Source organism: Opisthocomus hoazin, chromosome 3 (assembly GCF_030867145.1).
Source record: "Opisthocomus hoazin isolate bOpiHoa1 chromosome 3, bOpiHoa1.hap1, whole genome shotgun sequence".
NCBI lineage: Eukaryota > Metazoa > Chordata > Aves > Opisthocomiformes > Opisthocomidae > Opisthocomus > Opisthocomus hoazin.
The window spans coordinates 87,314,311-87,326,688 of record NC_134416.1 but is presented as its reverse complement, the minus strand read 5'-3'; the positions used below and the strand labels follow the sequence as shown (position 1 = coordinate 87,326,688).

Below are 12,378 nucleotides of genomic sequence, written 5' to 3'. Positions count from 1 at the left end.
ACTTTTTTTTTTCTAATCTATGGAGTTACATAAAGACCTAAGTTCCAATTAGCATAAAACAACATGGCTGTATTAAGTTTAGTGGAGTGGCGCTGACTTACATCAGCTGTAGCTTTGGATTATGGTGTTGAATTTTTTTCTTGCTGGTGTTCATGATCACAAACTAAATGCAGATACACAGCTCCATCTCTCTACAGGCCTTACTGAATGAGCAGTACAAGGCAAAAAAAAGCTCAACAACTTTGTCACTGACAAGATTTTACTGCCTCTTCTTTTTTCTCTTTGTTTTAATGATGCTTTTGTGACCTGATCCTGCTCTTGTTCACACCAACTCTAGGGCCTTCTGCCAGTTGTGTTATGAGCAACATTTCTGCTTGCTTCAGTGGAACAGGCTTGGTGCTGGCTGGCCTTGAACTGCAAGGCTGACTGGGAAGGGGTATTTCCTAGCTTCTGATGGAGTCATTCCTGCTTGCAAAACGTGATTAAAAAAGTCAAACCAACACTTCTGAGGATGCCATGTTTTTGTGAGAGGAAGAGAATGAGAGAGACAAAAATGCTGATAATTTAATAATAAGGGGTATGGTTTGTTTAAGAGAAGTGTGAAAGAGGATACTTGTCCCATACTCTCACTAAGAGTTTTACCAGTGCCATCCCCATGACAATTAGTCATTTTTAGACAGTCAGTGACATTACCATTTCTGCATGTGTTGGCCAACAGGGCTCATGAGGCATGCACTCTGAAATAAAAGTGTCTGTGGACCGATTTTACACAGAAACAAAATCCCCAAATTATTGTTTTATAAGCTCTTCTAGTGGAGAAATACATTTATCTGATAAAGCATTCTCTGGAAACTGATTAAATTTGAGCTGAAGTTTTGATTAATGAGAAGTGTGTGGTGAAACTCGGCACCTCAGTGTTTTGGTATCTTGCCCATGATAAATACTTAAAGCAGCATCCTGCTTTGGCCATCGCAGTCTGGTCTTCCCACTTTAAAAAGGTCATCACACAAAGAACCATTTGGCAAACATGCACTTGTTTTCTATGCTGGTAATACTATGACTATCCTGTCTCAAAGACAGAAGCATAAATTTAGGGCAGGTTTGGAGGAGGAGAGGAAATAAAGGAGGAGGAGAGAAGGTGCTGGGACAGGTAGGGCAGAGCGGTCTTACTGTTGTGAATGACACAAAATCCTAAAGGCTCACAAACAAGAAGCCAGTTTGGTTCAGTCCAAACAACTTGTTTTTAATTCTTTTGAGGAGCTTCATCTTATCTCTGTTATTTCTTCTGTCCTATACTGAATTTCTAGATGGAAAGCTGGGGGGGAGCTCCATTTGGGAATTGTTGAAGTAGGGTATTTCCATGACTTCTTGTTTCCCTTCAGATATTTTCTTTCTTCCTTTAAGGCATTTCTCAGAACAGATCCTTCCCTCTGCCAATTTGGCAAAACTGAAACTGGTGATTCCCCAGTGAGGAAAAAAAAATGGCTGAGATGAAGCAACGCTGAAGAGTTTCAATTCTGCAAGAGTTCTCTCAGAGGTACGCTTGGGCAGAAGCAATGGAAGTGTCCCTCAATCATTTAGCTTGGGACCTGTGTAGCTTTGAGAGAAGTAGGCAAAGAAAACCTTCCATCAGGAAGCAGCTCAATTTAATATGATTTGTAGAGGTTCTCTAGCTCACAAGCTATATTCTGGCTCTATTTCTGTATGGGTTTCTCAAGGCAGCTGTACAGACAAGTGCTCCTATTAACTGGTGTTTAGTTGCCAAAGCAAGCTATGCTAATCTTTATGGAAGGTATAGACACCTTTTTAAAGAGATATAAACTCCACCCTTAACTGCTTGTTGCATCCATATAATAATTATACCAGACCTCAGTCAGGACTGATTGTGCATATAAAAAAGTTGTGATAAGACCCAATGGGAATATGTTAGTGTCTTTTAAGGATTAGGGATGGATGGTCTTACAGAAGGTTTCTGTCTCCTAAGAACTTAACCACGTTAATTTCACTTTTATTCCATTCTAATGATCTGTTTGGGGAGAAAGCTTAATTTAGATTTTTTTTTTTAAAAAAAACACCTGATGCAATATTACTACTGCTATTTAAAGAAGAAAAATGGAAACACTTCATGATGCCAGATATGTGGAATGATGATATTTCAATGCTAGTCTTCCTCCAAAACAAAACATCTAGGAAAAACAATCAAATGCCTGCAAAGTCTTCAGATTTCACCAGAATTACATTTTCTGACCACCAGCAACCCACCTTCAGCTATCATTTCCTATCTCCAGAAACCACACTTCATCCTTATGATGAGATTCACTTTCTGAATAATTGGTTTTCCACTCATGTTTTTGTAAAATGCTCCACTGCTGTGCTTGGGTTTTAGTACTTGCAGGGAAATTTAAATTACCCAAACTTAGTGTTTGGTTAGTGTGCTTTCAGGTGTAACCAAAAGTCCAGTTAGGTTTCTAACTACCAAGAAAGAGCTCACAACCTTGTGTTTCTTTCTATTATTATTCTTTTTTTAGCTAAGGTCTGATCCTGCGCTTTGCCTGTGCAGGCAGATTTTTGTCCCTGGGGAACTCAGTTGTTGGATGAGGTTGCAAGACTGGCCTTTTTTCTGATACTACAGGGAAAAAATGCATGCCTCTGGTCTACAAATAGAACTGATTAAAAAGAGCCCTGTGCTTAGGGAGAAATGGGGAATAATGTTGAGCTCATATGTTTGCTCAGCCTAATAAAATACAGTCTTTTTCTTAAAATACTTCTACACAAATCACACCAGTGACTAACTACTGCTTACTCTGACTTGTGGATGAGGGTTTCTTCACTCAGTGGTTCTCATGGAGACTGCTGAGGATAAATTAACTGCATGGGCTTTTTATCAGTCAAATGGCTTTTCTCCTATTAATGTCACATGGAAAGTCACAAGTGAAACTCCCGAGTCAATGGAAAAGGCTGTGTGCTGGTTTTACCACTGAGTTTGCATTTGATTTAAGAGAATTTCATCCTTTCGAGCGCACTTTGTGAAACAGAACACTGAGTGTTGAGGTATGTGTTACCATTCCTGCTGCACTCAGCAAATTTGCTACGTGTTCAGCACTTTTAACACTGAAGCAGTATTTTGCTACAAGGGATACAAATTCCCAAAGTAGTATTTCTAATGTGAAAACAGAAGAGGGACTGCAAGATGACTGTTTGGGCCATTTAAGTAAACCGTATCACAGGAAGCTGTGGTATTTCAGACTTGAGGGTAAACGGGGACATTATCTTGGAATGTAAATACATTTTGCCTACAAAATACTAAATATGCTCTGTTCTTTTTGATGACAAAATAAATCTGCCATACAACTCTACTATGCTTAATGTATGTCTCTTCATAAATGTGAGAATAGGGAAGAAAAAAGATAATAATGTAACGGCAGGCCTACTTCTGGAACAAATGTTATACACAGCTGTTTGTTTCCCCCCAGCTAAGACAGTACTTGTTTAATTGGAAGGAAAAATGTCATAACGTGGCTAACTGGCTTCTGCTGCCGAAGTCTGTGCCAGAACTGTCAGGGTGGTGCTGCTTGTGGGGTGGTGCTTCCACTTTCTCATGGATTCAACCAACATGATTATAACACAAACAAAGACCAGGGAACAAGGTCTGTTCCCTTAGTCATGGTTTACCCAAACCTCCTGCTGAAGGCACTGAACTCTTGGAAAAAGGTGGAGATCGCAGGATGGCAGGGTGTGAAACCCTTGATCTGTCAAGGGCATGTTTATACTTGGAAATGGGCCAGGGATGTTCTTCCCTATTCTGCTTTATCCACTTTTAAAAGGTGGATAAACCTGAGTGTTTCCTGAACTGTAAAGTCCTAGTTCAAACAGAACAACAACCAGAAAAGCTGATGTTTTCCCAGTTGGCATTAATCTGTATCTGCCTGAGTTAGTTGTATGCCTTGCGGGAGCTGTAGTTCAGGGCTAGCAACCCCTGCAGTGCAGCCTCTTTCCTGGTCAAACAGCTGTGGTGCATCAGCCTCATATTCTGTTTTGTGCTGACTTCCCTTGATCAAAAGTTCTCCTGAAAGCTACTGGTTCCTACAGAAAGCTTTCAGAATTTGTCAAAACTGTTTTCCAACAATGAAATGTTTCCTTTAAATTTTTTGGCCAGTGCTATTTTCAGGATGGCAGGGACAGCACAACAGACCAGTCAGGGGAAACGCTGAACCAGAAAAAGTGTTTATATTACTGTAGTAACTTTTCTTACATGTAGCTTTCCCTAGTTTAAAGCTCGTGTGAACTGATGATTAATCACAGATGCAAAGGAGACTTTGTGCCTTGACAGCACCTCTCTCAAAGGATGTTCTCAAAGCAGTGTGTACAGAATGAGTTGCCTCATCATTACCCCACGTATTTTGCAGATGAGATTGCTGGGGTGCAAAAACACCACTCAAGACTATGCAGAAGTCTGTGGCAAGGATAAAAACCAAGGTTTCTTAAATGTCAGATTTGTCTGAATGTTCCCTCTGCTGGTTGCCACAAAAGAGAGGAAGTTTGAAGGCAGAGCACAGAAAGAAGGAATAAATTCTACAGTACAGCTTTTGTATCTTTATGCTTCTCGGACACCCTTCACACTTAAGGGTGTAACCGCTTTGTGACTAAACTTGCAGCACAGCTCTAAAAGCCTGGGGCTAACAAAGGCTAATTTTAAACCATCTCTCCTTATCTCTGTCATTTGCAGGGTGAGTTTTAGAAGGTGGTATTTTATTTGATAGAAGGAGCCAATACAGCTCTGTTGTCAACAACTAGCTTGGCCAGAATCAATTCATCATTATAATTACCTGCCTCAGGACTCCTTTTTGAGTCCCTTTGCCTTTCTGGCTAATAAGATGCAATACCTCAGCACAGCTTCACAACACGCCTGCTGTTGATTTACTGGTGCTGGAGGCTAGACAATTCCTGCCTGACAGCAATTCCTAAGCTCTGCCTGTAAAACTTGTATGGCAGCCAAACCACACATTCGCACAAAGCCAACAGGCGAACGTGCACAGAAATGCATAGGTTGGAAACTGCTGCTGGTCCTCCTTAGAATGCTGTCTAGAGGATGTGGTCTTCTCTAGCTACTGCTATGGGAAGGGAGAAGGCTTGCATATAGGATGATGGCATAGCAAAACCCTTCAATGTCCTTTAAACTGCTGCAATGCACAGCTTTCTAGCCAACTGTTTCTGTGATGGAAGAAGGCAGAGGGGCTCACTTAAGCCATTGGGGCAGGTGTCACAAGACTGAGATGAGATTCATCATTTTGCATGTCAAAATAAAGATTCCCAAAATCAAATCTTCAAGATCTCCAGCTTTCCTTAGTATTAAGGATTGTTTTTACTGATCCCCAGATGAGGAGGATTTAGAAGACAGACTGTTTCTTCAGACAAAGGAGAGAAGCGGTAAAACTAATTAGGGTTAAGTGTTCAAGTTAATTAGGTTCTTCTTTCACACAGTCATTAGCAAATAGTTGCAGCTGTAGCAGTAAAAATCAGTTTTTGCAAGGTTAGGATGATAAAGGATGAAGTATGTTTTACCTCAGACTTCTGTTACTAATAACCCTACAGTTCTCTCTTGTCTATGACTGTTTCAGTCCCAACTGGCTCTTTTTAGTGTAAAACCAAGCAATTCCAAGGGACCAGAGACACTTCCTCTTCTTATCAAAGAAGGACACTGCCATTAGGTTTGCCATCCAGCAAACCTGCCACTAATACACAGTGAATACTGAGTCTCAGGACTCTTAGGCTAAACAAATTTAAATTCAGGATTAAAGTGATCTTATCCTAAGTAACAAGAATTGGTTAGTGCTAAGCAGGTTGGTAGCTACTTTGCTGAGGATAAAGTGCTTTATAAATGTGTGTACTTAGTTTATCTGCGGTTGGCAGCATGGCCATTTGTTTTTATGCAGTATAGCTGATCTTTCATAGGTTGCAAAGAATTAAACCAAACAGTTATAGGTCTGACAAATAGATGGTCTTAACATTCTAAAGAAGGTGACTTCAATTCACAAAAACGCATATTTGAACTTGCTGAAAAATTTCTAGGCAGAAACTCGGAGAAACGGGTGCTTTAGTACCTCTGATTTTTGCATCTCATCAAGAAGTTTGCACTTACACTGAGAGTTCAGTTATCTAGGGTTTTAACAGTCCCTGTAGCAACCGGGTTTATACAGAAAGTCCTGTTAGTGGAGCTGGAGAGGGTGAGGGGAGCGAGAAGAGACTTGGCATGCAGCTGCAGAATTTTTTCCTTTCAGGCTTACGCTGCGCAGAGTACACGCATGCTTGTCTTATGCTAAGTAAATTACGCTAATGGTCACTTAAGCAGGTCAGGTTCTAAAATTAAAGTACATAGCACTTATTCCAAGCTAGTATCTTGAGCTTCCCAACAGACTTCAATGCAGCTCTGCAGTACAATGCATCTCCTGTGGCCAGTCAGCGAGCTGAGGCATCTCTGCATAGCACTGTAATGTTTCATGCAGAAATACACTGAAATATAATCTCTTCTGTGCTGTTGTGTCAATAGGCTATTTACCAGGTGTTCACTGACTACCTTGGAGGGTATCTAAATGCTACTGTGCGTAGGTAAACTGCACTGCCCCTGAAAAAGACTTCACTATACCTGGTCTATAGGGAAAGGAGAAAAGGGGAGAGAAGATGTGAGATTTCTCGAGAAAACTCACATAACTGCTCCAACAAAGATCCAGTCTCTACTCATGCAGCAAGTGCAATTTTCTTATTTCATCTTTCTGCACACCCTACAAAGCCTACCTGTGGAAAAGCTGAGCAAACAAACCTCTTTACAACTTGACCTGGAACGATTTCACAGATCTTTTCCTCTTGTTCAGATGAACAAAAATTCCATTTATTCTTATCAAGGAAAATGAAATTATAACAAGGAAATAAAAGCATTAGAAGACGTCTTCCAAAGGCCTGATATGAAAAAGGCTGAGCTGAGGGTGAGGTGGGGAAAAACCTGAAACAGACTGTCTTGCCAATCTAAATTGAGAGATGGAAAGTTTAAACCAGTCAGAAACTTCCTCAGAGACATCTGCTCGCATAACTTGGATATAAACACTATGCTTTAAGCTCTAAAGATAAGGAGGGTACTAATAGCTGGAGCCGAGTTGGGAATGGAGGGACTGCAGGAACTTCTTTTTGGCTTGGCAGTAAGGGCTCTGGAAGGCCAGGAGAATCTCCCTCAGGTACCTTCCTTTACCTTTTTTGGGTACCTGGTACTGTGTGCCAACTGTGATGTAACTGTTCATTAATTTGTGGGAGAGTTAATTTTACCTGGTAGGTACCCTGTGAAGGTGAAATGAGGGAGTGACAGGAGATGGGGAGAGCCTGAGAGGGACAGCAGAAATAAGGGGGCCACACACAACGCAACCCCTCTCACTGGAGCTTTGGGAGCTCTCAGCTGCTGCAACAACAGCTGTACCATGGAGCTGTTGCAGCTTTCGCTTTCAATTGAGAAATTTAGCTGTAGATAAACATCAAGCGCACTCTTGTAAACTTTAGGTTTGGTATTAAAACATGCCTCATTATCATCATCCTCTTGTTCCCTCACTTTTCCAAGTATGGCCCTTGTCTCATCAATCATCGCTTTTTTTCTTTGTAGTTTAGACCCATTGGGACTTTTGCAGTAAGGCAGTACATCATTTTTAATTAAACAAAAATTACTTGGGCAGGTGATGTAACTGTTCATTAATTTGTGGGAGAGTTAATTTTACCGCAGCAGCTCTCTTCTAAGCATATAATACAAGAGTGCCACGGGCCAGATGTGCATCAGTCTCCCTGGGGAGCCTGTGAGGACACAAGATCACATACTTCCCTTCACCTTTAGAAGCTGCAGTAGCACAGCTCCAAAATGCTCTACTGTGTATCTCGGTTGCAAATTAAGCAAGCTGTTAAGAACTGGGCCTTTCTTTTCCTCCCACAGCAGTAAAGTTACTGCTGTAACTTTATATCGTTAAGATACAGCAAGGATAAATACATATATATATATAAAGTCCACGGGCTCTCACTAGGCATTAACCGTATCATTGACAGTCAGCACAAATGACCTACTTTGGAGCTCTGATATGAAGCAAATGCACGCACCTTGTTAGTCAAAGCTGGACTGTCCATACATCTCTGCATGGAGGGTGGCACCTGGTAAACATCTTGTCCCACTAGACTGTGACCAGTGGGTATCTGGTAAATTCCCTGATTCAGATGGGAGGGTGGCACTTGGTAGACAGGGTCCCGTGCTGAGGCATGTGAGCTTGGCACTTGGTAGATCTTTTGCTGGTTGAAGGATTGATGCATCAATCCCGAATTAGACATATCCTGGCCAGGACTGTCCTGTACCACTGGACCGATCAGGAGTTTCACACGGTTGCCCGGAACGATGCCTTGCCGGCCATGTAAGGAGCAGAGCCACCATCCTTCAAGACCTTCGGTGTTCTGTTCTATCACTGTCAAAATGTCTCCTTTACGGAAGGCCAACTCTTCTGCGCATTCAGGGACATTATCGTATAGGGCTCTTGCCATAAGATTCTGTGGAGAAAAGAAAGGCAAGAAAAAACAAATGAACAAACAAGCTAGAACTTTTCTAAAACTTCAAGCATATTCTAGGTGGAGAGAAATAAGAACTGAATTTGAAAAAAGTGTGCAGTAAATCAAAATAACACAGAAAATAATGCTGCCCAGGATTCCTGTGTCACAGTTTGGAAAAATGAGAGGCTTATGCATTAGCAACGCTACTAGTGAGAACTTTTCCACTAATATTAGTCAGAGAGAAGCTCTTTATATGGTCTGTTCACCAGGACAGAAGTCAGGGGAGTTCTGTGCTTGGCATTGATTTCCTTATTAATACACTCGGTGTACTGCTACAGCTAGCTAGCTGATATTTGAAATGAAACTGGAACAAGACTCTCAGGGACATAATCCAGAGCAGTTGTTTCCAAACACTTATATGTTTGCAGGGTCCCAAAAGACTTTCCAGCAGAGGTGCAGATCCAATCAGCACAAAGACAGCGGGCTGGCTTTTCTTAGCTGCTACCTGTAGGTTCCTTAAAGCAAGGGATATGTAGACCACATGGTGAGAAAAAATGGCCTAAAATACAAATTGACAACATGTCACAGTTTTCAAACTACAATGCTCATGTTGATGGGTAGCTCTGCAACTCTTTCTGTAAACTCCTTGGTGGCGTTGTGCAGCATAACACTAGTTTAATAGGTAAAAAGCTTCTTCCCCTGCTCCCTCAAAATCACCACCACCAACTGCAAAGGACAGGGTTCCTCCGAGTCCCACTCTCTGCAGAAAGATCCTGAAGAGAATGTTATTTAAAAAATAATGTGCCAAGTAACCCAAGCTAGAGTCACGCCTTAGCCACCGGGAGAGCTATAACAATCTATATGGGCCTGTCTTTATGTCAAAGAGCATAAGAATTTAGGTACCAAACATTACCACAGATTGCATCTATATGTAGCTTGGGAGGAGTCTAAGGGCAGCCAAGGAGGGTCTTTGACCCATGTCAATACAGTTTAAGCATTCTTAGACGCATTTTGCTTGATCACGCCAAGTGAAGCAGTAACATTAATACAGGGAACTTCACACAAGTCTACTCCCAAGCATTTGCCGAGTGTTTCAGGCAGGCTTTGCAGCTTGCGCTGACCTCCGTTCTGCTGTGCCTATGCTACCAGCAGTACCTCTTCTAAAAAGCTTTAAGCCAGCTCTGAGTTGATGTCAGATTGTGGTCTGTGAGGTACTGATGTGCTACTAACCAGAGCCATCCTCTCTCGTGGATTGAACCAGCTCCCTTCCCTCTTTCTTTGCAGGCCTGTATGGCACATTCAGTCCTGAATAATTGGCCAAGCTTAGGTATTCAATGGAAAGTAGGCAGGCTGTCTGTACTGACGTTCTTGGACCCCTCACAAAGGCCGTGAACACTTCATTTCTTGGCTGTGGTGATGTTTCCAAATGCATTGGCAACAACTGCTCCATGCCTGCCTGCTTTTTGGTGAAGGCAGTCAGCAGAGATAGTTATAAAGTAAATGTAAGCACTTGAGAAAATACAGGGAGCCCTAGACCTGGAGCATTCTAGCTAAAGTATTTGGATGCAGCACACAAACTGAAATGGTGCTAATCCGCCACAAGATAGGGTATGCAGCTGCCTTGAAGATTTATCTTTCCTATTTTAACAGAGCATAGTGTCAAGTAGAGTTTAGTGGGTTTATCTGTCATATTTGTCCTCCTTCTTGGATGTATCAAAGCTTTTTTCTTTTTATCCCCTGCTTGTTGCATCTGTTCCCATTGACACACACTGATGTTTTCCCGCCATATCTGTGCTTCATCAAGACAGCAGACTTCCATTTGACCTTGCCCAGTTCAACTTTTCTGCAGTGTCGCATATGGCCAGGAGGCTGTGTGAAGGGCTGACTGGTGGAAGGAGAAAGGGGAAGCTCAGATGTCATATAAAAGGTAGATGAATATACTTTTCACAAGACGTGGTGTTGAAAGAAGGTGCATGAGATTGGTTTTCTCTTCTCTGAATGGAGGATCAGCTTTCAAATGTGTGAGAAACACTGGCTTTGCCTTTCAATCAGCATCATTAATGAGGTCAGTATAAATTAAGCTTTGGTTTGGAAAAGCAGGAGTGCCATTTTGAACTCCCATATAAAGAGCAGCACTGGGGCCCACCATTCTCTCTCATGTATGTCTGCTCGGCTCATCAGTCAACAACACTAAAAAATGCAAATAGAGATAAAGCAGGGAGCAATTTTGTTCGTGCTTTGGCAGAACTGCAAAACCATTCTTTAGCATGGTCAAAACCAGTCTCATCTTGAACACTACATCTATGCTGTTGCCTTGTTGACTTGGCTGCTCAGCGGAGCCCAAGGAGCTCAGAAAAGAAAAGCTCCTGTCTAGTCTGAATATTCAAGCTAATCTCTTAGCTTTCTACATTCCTTTTAATGTGTCTTTCACAGGTGAAATCTACTAATGTGACTAGCTCAGCCTGTGCAACTGAGTGTTTAAAGGAGACAGACGGTTTTCAGCCTCACCTCCATCCTGGGAAAGGTGATGGAGCAGCTTATCCTGGAGGCCATCATCAAGCAAGTGGAAGAAAAGAAGGTTATCAGGAGTAGTCAGCATGGATTCACCAAGGGGAAATCATGCCTGACCAATCTGATAGCTTTCTACAATGACATGACTGGCTGGGTAGATGAAGGGAGAGCCGTGGATGTTGTCTACCTAGACTTCAGCAAGGCTTTCGACACAGTCTCCCATGATATCCTCCTAGGGAAGCTCAGGAAGTGTGGGCTGGATGAGTGGTCGGTGAAGTGGATAGAGAACTGGCTGAATGGCAGAACTCAGAGGGTTGTCAGCGACGCTGAGTCTAGTTGGAGGCTGATAACAAGTGGTGTCCCCCAGGGGTCAGTACTGGGCCCAGTCTTGTTCCACTTCATCAACGACCTGGATGAAGAGTTAGAGTGTACCCTCAGCAAGTTTGCTGATGACACCAAACTGGGAGGAGTGGTAGACACACCAGAAGGCTGTGCTGCCATTCAGCCTGACCTGGATAGGCTGGAAAGTTGGGCAGAGAGGAACCTGATGAGGTTCAACAAAGGCAAATGCAGGGTCCTGCACCTGGGGAGGAACAACCCCATGCATCAGTACAGGCTTGGGGCAGACCTGCTGGAGAGCAGCTCTGTGGAGAGGGACCTGGGTGTCCTGGTGGACGACAGGTTGACCATGAGCCAACAGTGTGCCCTGGCTGCCAAGAAGGCCAATGGGATCCTGGGGTGCATCAAGAAGAGTGTGGCCAGCAGGTCGAGGGAGGTTCTCCTTCCCCTCTACACTGCCCTAGTGAGGCCTCATCTGGAGTACTCTGTCCAGTTCTGGGCTCTCCAGTTCAAGAAAGATGAAGAGCTACTGGAGAGAGTCCAGCGGAGGGCTACAAGGATGGTGAGGGGACTGGAACATGTCTCCTACGAGGAAAGGCTGAGGGAGCTGGGCTTGTTCAGCCTGAAGAAGAGAAGGCTGCGATGGGACCTAATAAATGCTTATAAATATCTCAAGGGTGGGTGTCAGGAGGATGGGGCCAGACTCTTTTCAGTGGTGTCCAGTGACAGGACAAGGGGCAATGGGCACAAACTGAGGCATAGGAAGTTCCATCTGAATGTGAGGAAGAACTTCTTCCCTCTGAGGGTGATGGAGCACTGGAACAGGCTGCCCAGGGAGGTTGTGGAGTCTCCTTCTCTGGAGATATTCAAGACCTGCCTGGACAAGGTCCTGTGCAGCCTGCTGTAGGTGACCCTGCTTCGGCAGGAGGGTTGGACTAGATGACTCACAGAGGTCCCTTCCAACCC

General features: G+C 43.1%; 1 protein-coding gene across 3 annotated transcripts in view; it reads right to left on the bottom strand.

Annotated features, from left to right (window-relative positions):
• NEDD9 (neural precursor cell expressed, developmentally down-regulated 9) overlaps nucleotides 1–12,378 on the bottom strand; it is a 41,014-nt gene that overhangs the window by 14,600 nt on the left and 14,036 nt on the right. For all 3 annotated transcript variants that reach the window (XM_075416944.1, XM_075416945.1, XM_075416946.1), the window contains exon 2: nucleotides 8,125–8,562. In XM_075416944.1, the coding sequence (XP_075273059.1) occupies nucleotides 8,125–8,562 (438 nt within the window). The remainder of the gene's footprint in view (nucleotides 1–8,124; nucleotides 8,563–12,378) is intronic.